Source organism: Periophthalmus magnuspinnatus, chromosome 24 (genome assembly GCF_009829125.3).
Source record: "Periophthalmus magnuspinnatus isolate fPerMag1 chromosome 24, fPerMag1.2.pri, whole genome shotgun sequence".
NCBI classification, from domain to species: domain Eukaryota; kingdom Metazoa; phylum Chordata; class Actinopteri; order Gobiiformes; family Gobiidae; genus Periophthalmus; species Periophthalmus magnuspinnatus.
This window is the reverse complement of record NC_047149.1, coordinates 8,946,879-8,968,846: the sequence shown is the minus strand read 5'-3', so window position 1 is coordinate 8,968,846 and position 21,968 is coordinate 8,946,879. Positions and strand designations below refer to the sequence as shown.

Sequence of the window (21,968 nt, the reverse complement as noted above, 5' to 3'; positions counted from 1 at the left end):
AGTAGAAGAATGTTGTGATAAATCTTACTGTAATAATACTATAGCTAATAATCAATATTGTGGTCCCTCATTTATTGTGGGGGTTACGTTCTAAAAATAACCCGCAATAGACAAAATCCACGTAGTAGTCAGCTTTATTTTTTATTGTTCTATATGTTTTGCGGCTGTAAAACCCCTCATCACACACTTTATACACTTTTCTCACACAGGCATTAACATTTTCACATTTCACATTTCTCTCTTTTTTAAATAATCTCAAGGTTCAAATCTTCATAGATGCTTTTGTCGGTGCAGAACGTTTCATCAACATACAGCACTTCAGAGTCACACTGTGATCAAACATTTATGTAAATTTGGCAAGCTGAACGCATTGTCCTCTGTGCCGTGTACAGGAGAGACTGCATAGAGGAGACTGATGGACAGTGGTCTACAGTCCCTTAGACAATCAGGACACAGAACACAATGCACGTTCATAAACTGTAAAAAAAAACCCATGCTAAATTGCACAAAAAAATGTGCGAACCTTGTTATAGTGAGGGACTGTACTCACTTTTTAGTCCTTTAAACTTGGACATAGGATTGCTCATCTTTTCAGTTTAGATAGTGAAATATGCGAGCACTTCTGACTGTACTGTGCATCCTGTCTGTGACTCAGCAACATGGAGCAAACATGGATAAATGATGTAACATTTGTGTGGTTGTATGATTATTTCCAAAGAGTAAATATGAAAACACTGCTTACCTTCCCCCGCTGCTTTCATTCGTAGGTGTAACACAAAACACTCTCCTCTTACTGTACTGGTGACGGCTGTATTAAAGAGCTAATCATGCCTCCACTGTGCTATTCTAATTGATACCTGCTGCACTCTACCTGCCATTTGAATTCATTATCCGCGCCACTTTTGTTGTTGCTAGGCCTAATTAATTGTAATGTGGCAATTTGTCTGTATTATAGGCTTTAACCAAATCAGTGACTCCCATGCTAATAGACTCTCCACTTGCCACTAAGAGAGTGCACTTTACAATTTCCAGCCCATAAGCAGTTGTTTAGAAGCAGGCTCTGGGTGTGTTGATGTATGGGACAATAAGGATTCTGAGGAGTTTTCTTCATGTTTTAGTAACTGTCATAGGCCATATACAGTATAATAGCACTGAAATAAGATCATTCATTAAGAGCAATTAATCAGTTATTTAGCTCTTTTGAATAATCGTTATCTAGACACCAAACATGTCATGTGCTGAGAGAAGACAAAACAAGTCTTACATCAAAATGTCACAGTAGATGAACATTGAGAATAATGATTTTGTTTGTAAGTGTACTCCATCGGAATGGCCTCAGACAGCATCACTTTATATTGATCAAAATAAGCAGTTAGTTGCAGCCCAAATACAGACCCTGTTTTGAGCATGTTTTATCATTGGCTGGGGTCCAGATTGATTGACAGGGGGATTAGCCAATCAGGGACATGCATGGTCTGACCATATCAAAACTATATGGCTTCTTACTAGGAAAATTAAAGGAAAAAATATCACATGGGACTCAAAAACGTTGCAGATTTGTGCAGAATCCATGAGGGAAGCATCAAATTGTTAATCTGAGGTGAGACAAACTAGATTTTATTTGTAAATGATAGGTGACCAATGATATCCTCCGTTTCTCACATGTCACTGAAAAAGGTCATTATGATACTTTATATTGCATCATATTATGTAGCAATAACAGCAGTTTAACAATATTTGAAATGCCAAGCAGACTGGACTAAAATTAAAAAAGTGTATTAACTATTATCCACTTTAACAAGAATAACAATCCAATGTGTTTTAACTTTTAATAAAATTGCTAATTTGATTATTTTAATCTTTTATTTATCTTAAGTAAAATTCACAATGCAAAAAAATCTCTGCAAAAACAACCATAGCCCGGGGATAGGTGTAAAACTGTTTCAAATGTCACTTGTATAAAAAATGCTGATGCACACACTGACAGAGAGAGAGAGACAGAGAGAGAGACAGAGAGAGAGACAGAGAGAGAGACAGAGAGAGAAAGAGACAGCGAGAGAGACAGAAAGAGAGAGAGAGACAGAAAGAGAGAGAGAGACAGAGAGAGAGAGAGAGATCATTTAAATTCAGCGGAGCAGTTGGAAAGAGCATGATTGAACTTTGTGCTTTTGCGCCTTCAAAATGTCAGCCGCGAGTCTACAGCGGGAGACCGGAAAAGTTGTGAAACAAAAGTGGACTTATGTGAACCCCTGCCCTCCATTTCTGAACAAATCTAAAACACTTATTCACTCATTCACTGTCATTCGAACTGTCAGCGAGAATAATAATCTACCATTACTTTGTTGGGAACAGGATTTCACACTTTTTCTGTATAAAACTGTCAAAAGCAAATGCACTGGGTTCTGCTTCCAGCAATAATCATAACTTCCTACATTATATTTCTGTGACTCACACTGAATTGCCCATATTTTTGTTCAAAGAAAATAGCTGTTTTGGTAATCGTGTGTCAATAGTTTAATAATAATGTAGTCAAAAACATCCACTGTAGTCTACTCCTCCAGTTGTGTACTCCTGACCAGGGACTGGGAGCCACTGAAATTTGGGTAACACTAATAATAATACAGTGTTCCCTCGGTATATCACGGTACACTTTTTGCGGTTTTGCTGTTTTGCGGATTTTTCTTGTAGTACAATTTTGTATGTTGTACTTGTTCCGAATAATGACGTCGCTTTGTCACTGGAGTGTAGTCTCTGATTGGTTGACGTCAAATGCCAAAAAGTTCAACTTTTTCAGACAGAGCGTCTGGCGCATGAACGCTCAAAACGCGCCGCATCAGCACCAGATTCTCGCTGCTCTGATGCTTGAAGATGCGCCGCAGAAGCGCAGCACAGCCAAGACGCACGTCCACAAGAGACTTTACAGGAAAACAACATAAGGACGACAGCAGCAATAGGTTTTAACAAGGATGCATAAAGGGTTGTAACCATTGTGCGGATGGAGTCGGCTTTAGTTTTGTGGATCAGTGACTGTAGGAAAAAGAACATTACGAGACATTACAGTGGATCGGCGCCAGGACGAAGAGGCGCGGTCAGAGGAACTGTGAAATACACCTGAGTCACTATTAATCATATCATATGTGTCCAGCCTTGTAGGTTGATCATTAAAATTTAATTTGTTACAGTATTTCTAAAAGCTGTCATTTTTTTTTTACTGTATAGTATTTGGTTTTGTTCTATAATACTGTTGTTATTTTTTTTTTATGTACAAAGATTTGAACTTTAAGAGTGTTTAAACAAGAGAGAAATGTGAGAAAATGTTAATGTCTCTCTGAGAAAAGTGTATGAAGTGTGTAGAGACGGGTTTTACAGCCTTAAAAAATAAATAATAATTGTAAAAAATAAAGTTTTCTACTTCACGGATTTTGATTATCTAGGGTTATATTTGGAACTTAACCCCGAGGGACCACTGTAATAGGTTTAATGAGCCTTAATAAAGGATGAAGAAAGACTGAATAATAATGTATTATGGTATTATGCTAAATAGATTATTTTTAGCTTTCTACCGTGTTATAACATCAAAGAAAACAATAAATCTTAACATGGTGATCTAAATATCTCATGTGTTAGCAGTTGATACTCCATAGAGTAAAATACCCCTTTAGATTCATCTTTAAAGATGAATCTGGCTCAGAAACTAATTGATTAAGGGGTTAGGAGTTACGGAAGTTTGCTTTACCTTCCCTATGCACAAAGAATATATATATATATATATATATATATATATATATATATATATATATAAAAATATATTATATATTAAATTAAATTACATTTTACTTTATTATCCTTTTTTAAATCTGAAATGATTCCTGCATAGTTCCGAATGTGTATTTTTGCATCTAAAAATACAACATCATAACATTTGTTTCGCTGGCTCTGATGCTTTGTACTAAGTGTCTTCCCCCACCACTCACATGAACTAGACTAAAAATATGTACACTTTCTCATGACAGCAGTGCACAGTACACACAACTGTATGCTTACATAGCATTATATAATAATAACAATATTCGGCCCTCAAAGCCATGAAACAGGAATTTCAATTAGACAAGTGTAATTACTGTCACTTGCAGTGGTCAGCATCCATAAAATGCTGTCAAACATGAGGAATTATTGCTTTCTGTACTTGCACACTGATGGTTCTACAGAGGAGGAAAGAGACCTGAAGTGGCTTATGATTTTGCTGCTGTGGTGGTGATAAAAAGTATGCAAGATGCAGCATGTGTGGCTAAAACAGGTGTCTGACTGAAAGGAGAGAGAGAGAGAGAGAGAGAGTACAAGAAGATATTATGCATTCTTGTGGCTTTAATTCCCTTTTGAACATGTTTTGGCATCTGTATTTCACATTTTCTAACTTAAATAATGTCTACATTAGGAAAACATTATCAAAAATGGCAAAAGGCGAAGTTAAATCTGTCAACTGGACGAATCGTTGTAGGAGTGAAGACGTTTCGCTGCTCATCCAAGCCGCTTCTATGGATCAGACCTGGACAACTGAGGGTTTACACAGATAACTATCAAAAATGGAAAAACGCTTAAGACAACACAGGTCTACAGTCTTACCTATGGACTATGAGGAGAATTTAGAGTCTGTGAGGTAGCAATCTGGGAAAATGGTAAAAGGTTTCAAAGGTAGCCATCTGAGCAGTGTTTTAGATGACTACCAAATCAACTACCTTTGAAACCTTTTGTACCATGGATCACTCGTGGACAAATCAGGGAATACATTGAAAACTGAAATACACAAAAAGTCTATCTAGCATAATATGTGTCCATTAAAATCTTGAGAAGCTACGATAGTACAGTGTAATTGGCAAAACAATTTAGGCTCCGTTGTAGAAAGTATGTCACAAGCATGTGTGGCTACAACATGGCTTCTGGGAATACATTTATATTAAACCATTGAGTGTAGATGGGATGCAGTCTTTCTGATTAAACTCTTCAACTTCCTGACCCAGATTGTTATAAAGTTATGGCTGATTGTGTATTGTACAATGGAATCCAATTGAAAATAAATCAATCTAAACAGAAACCCAATCCTTTTCTCGCCTCACGCTCTTCTTGTGCACTCAAAGAAAGCCAGCTCCTGTTCAAACACTCCCGCAGCTAATAAAGCGTCTGTATTGAGCACCAGAGAGGGTCATGGGTAATAATGGCCACCTCCTTTCTCCCCTCTCCTCTCTAAATTCAATTCTCTTTTCAGTGCTTCGACCTTTCACCCCCTCGTTCTCCCCCGTATTTCCACTCCTCGATCGTTCCTCTTTCATCTCAATTTGGTGCCTCTTGATTTTCCGAACGGGTTTTGTCTGCTCTCAGTGGCTCTCATCCCTGCGCTGTATTCTCAGGTTAATACATGTGTCTGCGCCTTCCTCGTATGATTAATCAAATGAAAATAAAAAGGAAATTCTCATATTTCAAAGCGGAGGCAATGGCTCCTGGATTATTGGACGTTTGACCAATTGCAATTCTGTCTGGCACTGGTTTGAATTTCATCTATGCCTTGTTGATAAAAGTGCGTGCATTTTTTATGGGTGAATACTGTGATAGCTGGGCCCTAGGTAAACAGTATTCTTTACCCCCAGTCCGACACCCCTGAGTCTACATATGTGGTCTTATACTTGTTCTGATACAGCTCAAGATCATTTGATCGCTATTCAATAAAGGTTCATTTCTGTCCTGTGAAAGTTACTTTTATAATATTAATTCTTGCTCAAATGAGTTTTTTTTTTTTATACTAGTTTTAGTATCAGTTAGTATCTGATGTAAAGGTGTATGTAAGCTATAAATCAGATCTCTAAAGAGGTCTCTTTACAGATCTGTAAAGAGGTTAGCCCGCACACACTATGAAAATAATAACAGTAATAACAATTTTTCAATGCAGTAGAAACACTGACAATAATAAATGCAACATAGACAATAAGTTTAATGCCATATAGTGAAACATTCCAGCCAAAGCAGAAAAGTTATATATTCCACCTTTAAAGAAGACATTCTGCTTGTGTCTGCTATACAGTTATAATCTGTGGATCACTATAGTTATAATTTTAATTCACAATATTCATGCATAACGACTTGGTAAAAGAAAGAAAAGGAAACTTCACTGCCCAACGGGAGCTGACGTCACTATAAACGTGCTCATAACAAAAAGCTGTGTAGCTTGGCCCTTCCTATCGATAGCTTTAGATTACACTAGCGAGTAGTAGCGTATCATTCATTAAGAAAATCAAATTGGAGAACAAAGCACAGAGCAGTGGGCATATGCCAGTGGCAGTGAAGATGGGGATTGATTGGCAAAATGTTGTCTTGAATATAAGTGAGTAAAGATTGCTCAGACATGCATGAATCACTCCAAATCCAACTCTAAAAAAGACTATTTTCCATAATAACCCCACTTTAAGTTTGCCTGAGAAAGAGAATGTTTTGAATTTAAAATTTTTCACTTGCAAAAATGTACTACAGATGCAATATATACCTGGACATGAAGAAAACTGTACTTTAGCGTGTGCCCGCTAAAAGCTATTTCACTGAAAATAGCTCACTTGAAAGCTGAGAGTGGAAGGAAAGTGATGATAGTGTACACAGTATATTATTTGACCCAATTGACAACAACACTACAAACACGTGTGCTTCGTAAAAGAATAACTCCAAAAAAATAACTCGCACGTTACAGCTCACTCCAAATGGTTCCAAGATTTGTAGTCACATGTTTCAAAACTGGAAATCATAAAGTAGCATAATACTTCTGCTATTCAACTTGAACAAAGTCTTGACGTACCCACCAAATATAAATTAAAGGTCCCATATTATGCTATTTTCTAATTTATGTTATGTTTTCTCATCACAAACACACATGGAGTTGTGTTTTGTTTCACAAACAAACCCTAGATATTTTAATTCTCTCAAACAGAAAACATCTTGTGATGCCAGATATGAATTGCTCCACTGTGTTTTTAAACTCCAAACACCTTCGCTAGATTCATTTGTGTAATTTCAGACCTGAAATTGTTGATCTCTATCAAACAAAAGGTAAAAGGTTCTCTTGAAAACTACTGCTTCATGACACTGCAAGGTGGAACAGAGCATTTTGAGTTTTATAGATGTAGACAGACTAATAATAAAGGGTTACTTATACATGTGTGAATGAAACAAAACACAACTCCAGGTAATAGTTTTGAGAAGGTGGGAGGTGGCTTAATGCTCACAGGAGTCAGTTCTCTTAATATAAGACTTTTAATCTAAAAGGTGATTGTCCATCCTTTTTTTTTAATCCATTATATTTTGCTATTACATTATTACAGAAAAAATAACAATTTTTTGTCTTGTCTTGTAGATGCTCAAATGGATACTATGGCCAGCCTGCGGTGCCTGGAGGTTCCTGTCAGCCCTGTAACTGTAATGGAAACCTGGACCTGTCCTTACCTGAGAGCTGTCATCCAATCACAGGCCAGTGTCTGCGCTGTCGTCCGGGTTACGGGGGCGTGGCCTGTGACGTCTGCGCCAACGGCTACTATGGGGATGCAGTGACGGCCAAGAACTGCCAGCGTAAGTCAGCAACACGCATTTAGGAAAGTCAGAGGTAGAGGTTAGAGGTTTTGGGGTTTTTTACCATGTAGTAGTGTGTTTGTATATGTGTTTGTATATCTACTCAATTTATAATTAACTTAATTTATAATATATTTTGTAGAGCCCAAAATCACTTCTGGTAATTCTCATAATATACATTTTTCAGGCTTTAATACTTGTGTTTTTCTATGACATACAGTGAAGTCTATGTGATGGGCCTGCATCTGTTTGCAGACTGAGAACATAAAGAGTAACAGTTTGTGTTAAGCTAAATACATTTGCTGAGCTGTGTAGTGGGAACAATATGAGAACTGAAATGATCAGAACATGGTCGGTGAAGTATTAACTTTAAAAACATGGAGGAGCTTCACTTGCTGATATATACCGACCAAGAGCAAGTGTTTTGAATTCTGGAGAGGGTCACAAACTTTGCAAACTTGGCAAATGAAACAACATCACAGGTTTGTTTAAAGATTGACACTTACTGATTTAAGTACTGAAGTACCCATTTCAATAAATATGAGTAAAAACAAAGAAATTATACAAATAGGGCAAAATCTGACCTTCAGATCCATATCAGTACTATATAGGATTACATGTATTTATGAGTTTTTATTATCCTTGCACTATTGGAACTGGTATCAAGTATCAAGCCATAGGACAAAGGCTGAGTTTGAATTCATGACAATACTGCAAAATTATACCACAGCTAAAAGCTCAAAAAGTAAAAAAATGAGAATGACCCTTAACCAATTTTTAAATGTCTAAAGTGGATGTATCCTTGTGAATCCTAAAACTGGTTCTCCTTTTATCCCTTTATATTTAGACATTCATATTTTAGTATTAGATTTGGTAGATGTAACCCCTGCAAAAATGAATTGGGATTATTCTGTCATTTTGATTGAACACAGCCTTATCGGGGCAATATACGAGCGTGACATCAGCATCTCCTTTTGTGGGCAAATTAAGTTAATCCATTCAAATCTTGCAGACGATTATGTCAATTTAGCTGCATCAAAAACGCAACAGACTACAGCTACGCCGCTAATAACATTACATGATGCAATTCTGAGTAGTCGGCCCATGCACGAGCCTCAGAGGGCACACGGCACAGAGGAACAGCGTTTTGTCTAGGAAACTTCATTTGAGATAAATGATGGTTTTAATCCTCTCGGAACCACGGCGAGGTGCTGGCGGAGCATCTGGACTAAGAGAGGGGGGGGTGGGGGGGACAGCTGGGATGTGTGAGGTGAGAAGGAATCCTGCAGACAGATGTGGAGGAGACACTTTAAAGCAATATGAAACAGTGTGAGATAAGGGAGAGCTGGAGACATGGCAGCTTACATGGGCGACAGATGGGGCTGCCGTGAAAGTTTATCACAGATTTGTAGTGTAATAAAGAGATGCGTTTAGACATGTTAGGGTTTTACTACCAATAAAATTACTATAAACACACAAAGTTACATGCAGATATTCATTAATAAGCTTTTCGTTTATACTGTAGATATTTTTAGATTTAGAGCTTCATCTCAATGTTAGTTACTATCAAAAAAGCACATGGGCTAATCTAAAAATATATACAAATGTGTTTATTGATAAGGTCTTCTGCTTTTTATTCTAAACAGAATATTTCTATTCTATTCTTGCACCTCTAGCACAGACCATTCACTTTAAGATCTTTTAATTAATGTTTTTTAGTATTGTTCCGATACTGTTTTTAAAATCCGATCCGATACTGATACTTGGCCAGAAATGTACGATGGTCTTGAAGATGAGTTGTGCTGTGCACTTTTACTTTTCTGCTACAATTTCTACCACAGTGTGTAGATAAAAACAACAGTGAGGCCTGTAAAAAGATGCTTGTCCTCGGAGCATATGGCTAATTAATTATGCAGAGTAAACAAAGTCATGTTGGGAAGTCAAACAGTACTATTGTTTATCTCAGTGAAACAATCATTGTTTGTGGTACATTTTTGTGTAATCGTGATCATCACTAACAAAGATAATCGGCATTATGCCTCTAAATGGTTATCATTAATCACAATGATTTAGTTCATGAACATTGTGACACAAACTGGAACATGCTGGACAGGAACTTCACAACAAAAAGACGTGCTCCTCTGACCATTCCCCTGTTCTCTGTTTAGGAGTATAAGAAGGCCCACTATAGGCCGCTCCTTTATGAGCACACAAAGGCAGGTGGACAGGCTGACAGATAGTATTAATGCCTGTTTGATAGTGCATTGTTCTGCAGTTGTTTCCCCTCTCCACCCGGGCTAAATGCTTATTGATTAATCAGCCTGATCTATGGCCCCCCACCTCAGTGCTGATCGCCGCTCCTGTCTCCCCATTGATCCCATACAAATGACAAAAGACCACCAGGAATTATTAAAACACAACAACTCGCTCCCTCGCTCGCTCTCCGCCTTTCTGATCCTATCTTGCTTGCCCCACCAGCCTCTCTCTCCCTGGAGCGTTGGCTCTTAATGAATTTTATCGAGCCGCGCTTCAGAGTTCAACCCGAGTCCATTCCCGCACTATTACACTGTAAAAATCCTCTACTTTTTTATTGTTCTGACGACCAACTTCTCCTCCATCTCATCTGTAATCACTCACTTTTAGGACTGTGGTTTTGCACCCCTGACATGAACAAAAAGAAAGGGATAAATCAGAACAAATTAACTTAGAAGGCATCGCAGGTTGTGGAAATCAACTTGTGCACACACCGTTGGACACCGAAAATAAATGTTTCATAAACGTCTTTAGATCGATGGACACTGTAGGGATGTTTAGGGAAACCGCACAAGGCAATGCAATCTCTTTATCATAGTTATTACTTGAATATTGAGCGCTTTATTGAAAGTGGTTTGGAAATGTTTTATTTATGGCATCATCATCTCTGCAACGATGGGAAGAATGCAAGAATAAACCTGATATCTGAGGTATTGAAAACAGGATCCTTCTCTCTTCCACAGCCACTAACTTCACATTGCTGATCTTCATCTGGCCTTTTGTTCATCTGCACCTTCTACACAGGCTGCGTACTAGCACATCTGTGTTTTGTATTTTTGCTCTGTATAGGGCAGTCTGATTTCGTCCTCTATACTAATTAGTATTTTGAAAACATGAGTGATGTGCTCCCTTTTGAACGCTGAAAATGGTTGAATTCACTTCTGTGAAAGAGAGAACTTAAGTTGTCATTGGTGATAGATATACTTTAGTAAGTTTCACGTTGCTAATACCTGGGCAACAACTTTTTGTTATTGCGTCCATAAATCAATATATTATAATAACAGACAATACCTGTCTGTTATATGCACGGAGCCACAGATTCAGAATTCCTGAATAGTTACAGACATTTTAATAAATATGCTGCTGAATAAATAAATAACGTTAACTGGAGGTGTTGCTCTGTCTGAAGCTTACTCAAGTTGGACTTTTGATCTGAGATTTGTTTTAACACAGTCTGACTTGTTCGAACTATAACAGATGGCATTTGCCTTGCCTGGCAGTGCCATCCGTCCAGTTTCGATCAGGATGTTGTGGAAAAGAGCATTGCCAGGCAAGCATATACCTGCACTTGGAAAGTCTTGTTTCTCTCAGTCTTGTTGCAGCCCCAGCCTGTGTTAAATATTCATTGCTTTTAACGTTTTGGTTTCAGTTTTGCAGCAGATAAATAAATGCAGATTTTTTGCCACAGCGCATTGATTACACAAGACCCTCTTGTTATGTCATCACCAACAGACCCACAACAGCCAGCCCCATGTGCACACTCTCCACCTTTACATCACTACCTCGGCTCACTTTAACTGCTTCACAATAGTTTGTTTTCCTCTCATGTTTACACAAAAAAAATGCTCACACCCATCAAGGCCAACTTTGAAAAGACAGAAAATTATAAAGAAAATCACAACCAAAAGCAACATTTTATCTGACAACAGGCTCGCATTGTCACAGCAGACAGAACGGGCCCCAGATGGTCTCCTATGGGTGCTGCTACGGGGGGTGTTGGACAGACTGCCTGCATGTTAATATGTGTTTTATAAGATAGCGATGCACGTACAGCCATTGAGGTGTCTGCATATGCGCGTGGGAGGAGGGCATACTGCTGGAATCAATAATGTAATGTATATTAATGACAGGGCATCTGGCTTGATAACCCTCTTCTCATCCAGTGTTTACACTCCTTGGTCTGTTCCTCTAGTGCCTTGGAGAAAATGGACAAGTATGTGTGCGAGGCGACATGTGGTGCTAGTTTCTTTAAAAGCGCTAGCGTGTTAGCTTGTGCGCGTGCTAGCAAAGAAGACAGCCCTGGTGCCAGATGGGAGCTGTGATGTTCAAGCTTTTAATTGTATATCTAAAGACTTGAGTGGCGTGGATTTTCCGTTTCCCTCCCAGAAGGATTTTAAATCATGTAAATAAAGTTTAGGAAGGCGGAAAAAAAGAGGGAAGACGATAAAGGAATGACTAAACAGCATGGCATTTTTAAATATATTTTTATTAACAGAGGATTTGTATGTGAAGTTATGATCATGCTAACGTTTTTTGAAGTGAATTTCCAGTATTTTGATTAAATGGGTGATATTTAGAGGGACAGGATATTGTATTGGTCTTAAAAACATGAAAAAGGTGTGCAGTGGTCCAAAGTTCTCTGGCTAATCTCCACTTACCTTACGTATTCCAAGCATCCTAAATTATTCATAAGAGTGGACTCTTGCTGTGCCAGAAAATCAAACAACAACTAGCATGCTAACCATGCACTTCTTAACTCACAGACAAGAAACACTTTATAGTAGATGCAGGCAGCAGGACTTATTTTGATCTCAAGAGTCTATACAATATATCAGTACTATGACAAAACACATTTTGCTCAAATACATGGACAAATATCAGGTACAGTCCCTGGAAAACAGGGGTCTTCTAGTTTATATCTTCAAACTTTCACACAACTGCAACAAAAAGGCACATTCAGAGCCAATCTGGTTCCTTTTGTGACTTCTGAAATTACAAAATTGAATATTACATTTTGAAACTGTCCTTAGTTGAAGCCAAAACACAATATTCAAAACACCTATGTAACTGTAACTAATGTTTTTGTATTTAAAGGTTTTATACTGCACTCAATGGATTCTTTAAGCCATGTGTTACCTCATTAAAAATGCCAGAGTTGTGTTTTGTTTCATTCACACACTTGTGTAATCCTCTATCATTAGTCTGGCTACATCTCCAAAGCTCAAAATACTCTGTTCCACCTTGTGATGTCATGTAGCGATATTTTTCACATTAACAGGTACCTTTTATCTTTAGTTCAGTAGAGATGGGCAATTCTAGCGTTGAAATTATCCAAATGATTCTAGTGAAGCTGTACGGAGTTTAAAAACACAGTCAAGCACTTTCTGTATTGCCACATGACATCACAAGGTGGAATAGAGTGTTTTATGTTTGAGAGAAGTGCTCAGCTTAAATATACAGGGTTTGTGTGTTAATAACAATTAACATGTGTTAATGACACAAAACACAACTCCAGGTCTGTTTGTGATGAGGAAACAACATTTTGACATAGATCAGAAATAGTGTAATATGGGCCCTTTAAGTGTACAATTCCAAAGACTGCAGTGTACACAGTATTACTATCAAACAAATACATTCTGTTATGGGCTTTTCACTGAACCATGCATTGTACACCACACAGCCAATCACTAGAGTGTACTCTGTGTGCTTCGCCGTACCTTTGTTCTGAATGATTCATACTATTTATATCCCACATGAAGTCTTGGCTGCTTGTATTTACAAAAACACACTTTACTACAGAGGGGGATATTCTCCGGTAATCCAGGTGGAAATCTGAACATGATGTAAACACAACTATGCTATTTCTGCAGTAGAAATATGAGCCAATACTATGATAACGATAACTTTATTTTGTATTTGCAGCTTGCCAGTGCCACACAAATGGGTCTGTATCTGAAGTGTGCCACCAGGAGACGGGCCAGTGCCAGTGCAGGGAGAATGTAGTGGGCCGGCAGTGCGATGAGTGTGTGGTAAGTGCTATGTGGAGAATCTGGAAAGCTGCTGTTGTTTAGATTGCACTTCTTTAAAAATCCAAACACAAATATTGCTAATATTTTATACTTGTTATGAAATCACAAAACACACGCAATACTTGTTTTATGTTTAAATGTATGGACGTGATGCATTGCCCTGCTTTATATACGACACGTGAGAGATCGACCGATACGTTTTTTTCATGCCTGGCGCTGATACGGACTGTTTAGAATCCTGAGCAACCAATGGCCGATAAGCTCTGCTGATATTTTTGGGCCAATAAGTAGGGCCAATTTTGATTATTTTCCTCATATTCTGTAGTTTTAATTTACTACAAAGTCACACACTGTCCTTTTTACCATAAACCGACAGTTGTGTAGTCACTTGTGCAATTATCTTTTTGCCCAAAAAAGTGTTAAAATAAAGCTTTTTGTGTACTCTTTAGGCATCTGGTTGGCCAAAACTAAATATTGGCCTCTATTGATTTAAAGTCAATAGCTGATTTGGTAAAAAGCGCAAATAGCGGCTCAATATATCGGCCAACCAGTATCAGTCTATGTCTATTACAAAGGTATTGTGTCTGACTTTTTATACAAATTAAAATTGTGTGTAGATGTGTAACCTTTGAATGTCTTCAACTATGGCTCTGTGATTTATCCAGCTGTTATCATAGTTACAGTTATTGCTCCAGTCAATAACACAAATTATATAATTAAAAAAACAAAAAAACATGAAATGGTATTGGAGCTCGTTCTGCCCCCCACTTGTCTAGGGTGGAATTTAAAACACAAATTACAAAACATAACAAATAAATCACAGCTAGTCTATTGATCCTCAAGGATAACTTTTGACAGGATCAAAGGAGTCTCAAATTATTTTAATTATTCAGTCCTCTATTCAGAAGTGTAAATTCTTTGAAACCTTATCTTTTCTATTTCACAAAGGCCTTACATGTTCATTTTTAATCTTAAGTCAATCTTTACTTGGATTTGCCATTTTTAAATCCTTTGTGTCATCTTGTAGTTTAATCTATCTTTTCTAACTTTCCATTTACTTCCTTCCATGTTATTCATCTTGCACAGCTTTCACACTTTGTCTATCTCCCTCTGTCTAACCACCTCTCTGTCCCTTCACCTGTCCGGTCCCAGCCTAACTGCTGGTGGGACCCGGATACCGAGGAATGCGTCCCGTGCCAGTGCAGTCCCCATGGCTCTATGTCCCAGCGCTGTGACGTGGAGGGCCGCTGCATCTGCCGGGCCGGGTACGTGGGGCGGCGCTGTGACCTGAAGAGGCAGGGCTATGAGAGGAGAGAGACCAGGAGAGAGACCAGGAGGCCACTGGAGCGTGTGCCGCTGGAGCAGCAGAGATGGGGTGGCCTGTCCCGCACGGGGGGCTGTCCCAGGGGCGCGTACAGGCCCAGTGCAGGGGTACAAATTGATGCATGGAGGATGCTGTGTCAGGCTGCTGTAGAATTGGACTGTTGGACTGCTGCTAGAACAAAGTGAACATGTGAATCTCAGAGTGTTAAAGAGATATTAATGTTTAATCTTGTTTGCATGAAAGTGTTTGCAGTTCTTCTAACTATGTAAATTGTACTAATGGTTTTTTTTTTGGTTTTTTTTTACAAGGACATTGTATTGACTGGCATGTGGTGGACTATGGCCTTTTTTCTATATATTTTATCTAAATAGTTTAAAATGCAACCATTTACCATCAGTGGTACACTGGGTTATGCAGTGGATTATAAATCAGTATTAGAACAGGGTTAAGGGTGAATTTACACTTGCACACACCACACACCACATTATGATTTGGACTGAACTAATATATCACTTGTACTTTATACATATAGGTGTAGAGTAGACATAAAATTATCTGTTTTATTTCATCAGCAGCATTTTATGAATCTCTCCATCTGTGCAAAAGTGATTTGAAATTTTGGACAGTGTTTGTTTTGGAGATGAAAGTTCATGCTCTTGTATGGTGGGTTCTACCATGTTTACTCACCACTCTTTCCCTCACAGGCACAAACCCACGGCCTGAGCACTGGAGGCATGTGTGTCCCCTGTCACTGTAACTCGTTTGGCTCAAAGTCGTTTGACTGTGACGAATCAGGCCAGTGCCGCTGTCAGCCCGGAGTGGGCGGGCCCAAGTGTGACCGCTGCTCCAGAGGCTTCTTCAACTTCCAGGAGGGAGGCTGCACACGTGAGTATTCTACAATTATATTTATTTATTCTGAATGTATGATTTACTCAATAAACAAATGTATCTTTACATTACATTGGGTAAACTTAAAATGACAGTGTTAATACATAGACAGCACTGGCACAGAGGGCTGCAACTAACAATGAGTTTTGTAGTCATGACATTATTTTTATTTTTTTGTTATTTTATACATGTGCTGATAACTTCTAGGTAGAGAATATTAACAAAAAGTGGATTATTAATTCAAATGTAAGTGTTTAATATATGGCATTATCTTTGTTATAAGACATCTTTAGTCATGTGTTTTAGAGTGTGTATAGTCCAGATAGTAATGCACAATTATTAAAATAGTCAGAGTATAGTCCATTATCCATGATTATTTTTATTAGCCATTGCTGTTGGACAGCATTCACCTACCAGCCAGAAAACTACAGGTCTGGCATACTGTCGTTGTGTTCCTGAGCAAGGCACTTCAGCAACAGTGCATATTCCAAGCACAAAATAAATGTGTCCATTCAAAACATCAGGGGAAAAGACATGACAATGCCTTTGGTTCACTGACCACTTTGGATTGTGCCAATGGTAACATGTGACTAGTAACATGTCCACCATTATAGAATCAGCGGGTTTAAGAAATATACAAATGTTAAACACAGTGATGATGGTTCAAATTACTTAAAAAGATTGACTCTTGGGAGCTTTAAGCTATGCTATAATGATGTTACCTCATAAAAACAGACCTGGAGTTGTGTTTTGTTTCATTCACACATGTTTAAGTAATCTTTATTTGTCTGTCTACATCTCTAAAGCTCAAAATGCTCTGTTCCACCTTGTGATGTCATATAGTGGGAGTTTTCAAGTTAACAGCTCCTTTTACCTTTAGTTCAGTAGATATAGGCAATTCCAGGGCTGAAATCATCCAAATGATTCTAGTGGAGGTGTATGGAGTTTAAAAACACAGTGGAGCACTTCCTGTATAACCACATGAAGTGGGTAGGGATCGGGTTGTAGATGAAAACTGTAATTTTTTTTTAGCAGTCTACCCTCAAATCTTGGACAATGCAGAAATCAATATGAAATCACTGACTGTTTATATAAATGGACATAGCTAACCTGCTAGCCACCCCGTTCCAAATAGGAAGTGAGCATGGGCATGGGCTCCATCGACTCTGGCTCCAATTCACATTATATAAGAAAACTGCTGGCCCTCTCTGTGTATCTGCTGCTGTCAGGCTCGTCATTTTGGGCTTAAAATTTTCATATTGACTCGCTCTACGTGATCCTGGTTTATGTGTTATTGCATCCGTAATTCAAAATATGAATATATGAATACTAACATAGTAATTAATAACCTTCAACAGTTTTGCTCTGAATTGGCTCTTTGGTTGCTACGATACTCGCAGTTGGAATTCCAAATATGGAGCCTGGCTTCAAATTGGCCCTGTAACTACTAGCCTCGATGAGCTTCATTTGACAGGAGCCGAACGCTATGAGTGACGTCGCACTCACTTAGTCCACTTCTTTATATAGTCTATGATTGAAATACACATTTAAGTAAGATAATGCTAAGAAAACAATACAGTCAAAACCTAATTTCAGTCGATTTTACATAATGTTTCCATGTGAACATAATCTACAAAGAAGTTCAAATGAAATGTTGCCAAGAGAAGCTGCTGCTGATCTAACTTTGAAGTCAGAACACAGTGCTGCCTCTGGGCTAAAATAGCTTCTCATTTGCCAGATTTAGAAAAGACATTATGAATCTAATACCATTTGTCATATACCGTGTTTGAGTGTATATTTGCTTCCTCAGCTGTTTCATCAGTGTAGTTCCATGCACTGCAACACACTATAATATTAATAACACTCAAATGTAATTATGCACTGCAACACTGAGCAGAAAACGTTTTGTTCAGACATTTTATAGTCGTTTTACTCAGCTGAGGCCATGTTACTTTGGAACATGGCTTTACTGCATATAATTATTAGAGTTCTATTCTGTACTTTGACACTTTTCCTTGTCGCTTTAGATAAGTACAGTACAGCCATTTGTGTCTGACAGTTTAAATAATAATAATGATGATAATTATCCTCTGAATGAATAAAAAAAAGCATTGTATTAAAAAGTGTTGAACAAAAAAATGAAAAGTATTATTTTACGTACTTCAGAATGAGTTTGTGACCTCTTTCTTTTAAAGGAGGCCTATCCAAGGAGGTGTTAGAGATTAAACTTATGTATCTAGCTGTCAACTGATCACCACCTGGTGGTGAGTTGGATCCGCTGGCGGAGGAGGAAGCCGGACAGACCTGGCAGGCCCAAGCGTATTGTGAGGGTCTGCTGGGAACGTCTGGCGGAGCCCTCTGTCAGGGGGGTCTTCAACTCCCACCTCCGGGAGAGCTTCTCCCTGATCCCGGGGGAGGTTGGAGACATGGACTCCGAGTGGGCCATGTTCTCCACCTCTATTGTTGATGCGGCTGCTCGTAGCTGTGGTCGTAAGGTCTGTGGTGCTTGTCGCGGCGGCAATCCCCGAACCCGGTGGTGGACACCGAAAGTAAGGGATGCCGTCAAGCTGAAGAAGGAGTCCTATCGAGCCTTGTTGGCTCGTGGGACTCCTGAGGCAGCTGATGAGTACCGGCAGGCCAAGCGTGCCGCGGCTCGGGCAGTCACAGAGGCAAAAACTCGGGGTTGGGAGGAGTTCGGGGAGGCCATGGAGGAGGACTATCGGACGGCCTCAAAGAGATTCTGGCAAACCGTCCGACGCCTCAGGAGGGGAAAGCAGTGCTTCACCAACACTGTTTACAGTGCGGGTGGAGAGCTGCTGACCTCGACTGGGGATGTTGTCGGGCGGTGGAAGGAATACTTTGAGGATCTCCTCAATCCCACTGTCACGTCTTCCGAGGAGGAAGCAGAAACTGGGGACCCAGGGGCGGACTCGTCCATCACCCTGGCTGAAGTCACTGAGGTGGTTGGCAAGCTCCTCGGTGGCAAGGCTCCGGGGGTGGATGAGATCCGTCCTGAGTACCTCAAGTCTCTGGATGTTGTGGGACTGTCTTGGCTGACACGTCTCTGCAACATCGCGTGGCGGTCGGGGACAGTACCTGTGGAATGGCAGACCGGGGTGGTGGTCCCTCTGTATAAGAAGGGGGACCGGAGGGTGTGTTCCAATTACAGGGGAATCACACTCCTCAGCCTTCCCGGTAAGGTCTATTCCAGGGTGCTGGAGAGGAGAATCCGACCGATAGTCGAACCTCGGATTCAGGAGGAGCAGTGTGGTTTTCGTCCTGGTCGTGGAACACTGGACCAGCTCTATACTCTCCATCGGGTCCTCGAGGGCTCATGGGAGTATGCCCAACCAGTCCACATGTGTTTTGTGGATCTGGAGAAGGCATTCGACCGTGTCCCTCGTGGTGTCCTTTGGGGGGTGCTCTGGGAGTATGGGGTCCGGGGCTCTTTGCTAAGGGCTGTCCGGTCCCTGTATGACCGGAGCAGGAGCTGTGTTCGCATTGCCGGCAGTAAGTCAGACCTGTTCCCAGTGCATGTTGGACTCCGCCAGGGCTGCCCTTTGTCACCGGTTCTGTTCATTATATTTATGGACAGAATTTCTAGGCGCAGCCAGGGGCCGGAGGGGGCCTGGTTTGGGAACCACAGGATTTCATCTCTGCTGTTTGCAGATGATGTTGTCCTGATGGCTTCATCGAGCCAGGACCTGCAGCAGGCACTGGGGCGGTTTGCAGCCGAGTGTGAAGCGGCTGGGATGAGAATCAGCTCCTCCAAATCCGAGGCCATGGTTCTCGACCGGAAAAAGGTGGTTTGCTCTCTCCGGGTGGGTGGTGAGTCTCTGCCCCAAGTGGAGGAGTTCAAGTATCTCGGGGTCTTGTTCACGAGTGAGGGAAGGATGGAGCGTGAGATTGACAGGCGGATCGGTGCAGCGTCTGCAGTGATGCGGTCGCTGTATCGGTCCGTTGTGGTAAAGAAGGAGCTGAGCCGGAAGGCGAAGCTCTCGATTTACCGGTCAATCTACGTTCCTACCCTCACCTATGGTCATGAGCTTTGGGTAATGACCGAAAGGACAAGATCGCGGATACAAGCGGCTGAAATGGGCTTCCTCCGCAGAGTGGCTGGGCGCACCCTTAGGGATAGGGTGAGGAGCTCGGTCACACGGGAGGAGCTCGGAGTAGAGCCGCTGCTCCTACACGTTGAGAGGAACCAGCTGAGGTGGCTCGGGCATCTGCTCAGGATGCCTCCTGGACGCCTCCCTAGGGAGGTGTTCTGGGCATGTCCCACCGGGAGGAGGCCCCGGGGAAGACCCAGGACACGCTGGAGGGACTATGTCTCTCGGCTGGCCTGGGAACGCCTTGGGGTCCCACCGGAGGAGCTGGAGGACGTGTCCGGGGTGAGGGAAGTCTGGGAGTCCCTGCTTAGACTGCTGCCCCCGCGACCCGGCCCCGGATAAGCGGAAGAAAATGGATGGATGGATCTAGTGTTTATTTAAGTACATGTGTTTGTGTAGTTGAAAAGAGCTAAATTAACTTGGTAGAGCTTTTAACCATGATATAATAGTTTGACAGTAATTCAATGTGTTTGAGTGATCTCTTGAGTTACTCTCCTATATTCAAGATGTCATTGCTCTGTTTTCACCACCACTGGTACACACCCACTGCTCTGTACTTTGATTTCCAATTTGATTTTCTTAATCTGTGATACACGTAGGATTCGGCAGCGTCTCATAGTCATTTTGGTACATACTATCTATAGGAGGTGCTCAGAGCTTGATCTGGCAGAGAGGAGGGAACTTTGTTGGGATGATGTTTTAAGTTTTGATCAATATTGCAATTTAAAATGTCCAAAATATAACATAACCCACCAGTGTTTGTAATAGTTTCTATAGCAGACAGAAGCACAATATGTCTCCTTTAAAACCATCTTGAAAAATATGAATTCTTACTGAGACTGGGTCGCCTCTCCACAGATCTGGTGGTGTGTCTTTAAAATATTCCAAATTAGTTAACATATGCTCTCACACAAAACAAAACAAACAACCAAAACAGACAGCAGATGCTCCTATTTCTAAGAACCTAAAATAATGGTTGGATTTTCCATTAACACCGGCGCTAATGCTAAGAATAGCTTTTTCCCACACGTTCCCAGGCAATATATTATTGATGCCAGCTAATATTGACAGCCAGCAACCTCAGAAATAAGACTGAGAGTAATACAGAGCAAAGCAAAGATCATAGAGGGAATTATGGATTGATTTGAAAGCTCTGTTCTGTTACTTTAGGTCAGGCTTGTAGGAGGATTTTGCTGTGAGGGGTGGTTCCCAGAGTGAATGGGTCAGAATATTAAGTATGAGATCAGAGGAGGGCTCACAAATACAAATATATGAATTAATGAAGCTTTGAAGTGGAAAAATGTCAGGTCAATGTGTATTTTAGATTCAATATCAAACATTAGGTACTCAAAATGGAAAATATGTGCTCTTTCTTTCTCTCTCTCTGTTCTTTTTACTAATCAACAACCAAGATTCTGACTCGAGATCTAGAGGGGTGTGGATGCTGCCTTATAGTCTATTGCTCTATGGGACAAATTTCTTTATGTTTTATTATTGGAATTTTGTATTCAGTTATAACATACGTAGATCATTATTTCACATTTTGTCATTGTAAATTCAAATATTTTGTTTATTTGTTTTTAATTGTTGAAAAATGACTAGGTGAGAAGTGGTTGGGAATAGGGGGTAGATGAAAACATTTTCAGAGCACTTGATGGCTGAATGTAGAACAGTACAGGAAAACTCAAACATGCATGAATCAATCAAAACAACTCTGAGTAAGCTGACGATAAGGTCAAACGGGTTTTAGAAAAGAGCATAGTACTGTCACTGTGCCATAAATGTTTTTAAATGACATTTTAACAGCCCTTGACAACAAACAAGATTGTGTAGTTCTGTTTATTGATTTAACTAAAGCTTTTAATTAGAGATCGACTGGTATGATTTGTGTTTTGTTTTTTGTTTTTTCATGGCCGATGCCGATACCAATTGTTTACAATATAGAGCAACCAATGGCTGATGAGCTGTGCAGATATTTTTGGT

The 21,968-nt window shown here is 40.0% G+C and overlaps 1 protein-coding gene across 4 annotated transcripts in view; it reads left to right on the top strand.

The window, feature by feature from the left end:
* lama2 (laminin, alpha 2) overlaps positions 1 to 21,968 on the top strand; it is a 236,485-nt gene that overhangs the window by 129,393 nt on the left and 85,124 nt on the right. For 2 of the 4 annotated variants that reach the window (XM_055232136.1, XM_055232137.1), the window contains exons 21-24: positions 7,391 to 7,602; positions 13,558 to 13,664; positions 14,817 to 15,095; positions 15,693 to 15,873. In XM_055232136.1, the coding sequence (XP_055088111.1) occupies positions 7,391 to 7,602; positions 13,558 to 13,664; positions 14,817 to 15,095; positions 15,693 to 15,873 (779 nt within the window). The remainder of the gene's footprint in view (positions 1 to 7,390; positions 7,603 to 13,557; positions 13,665 to 14,816; positions 15,096 to 15,692; positions 15,874 to 21,968) is intronic. The other 2 variants (XM_055232139.1, XM_055232138.1) reach the window with 1 other exon arrangement.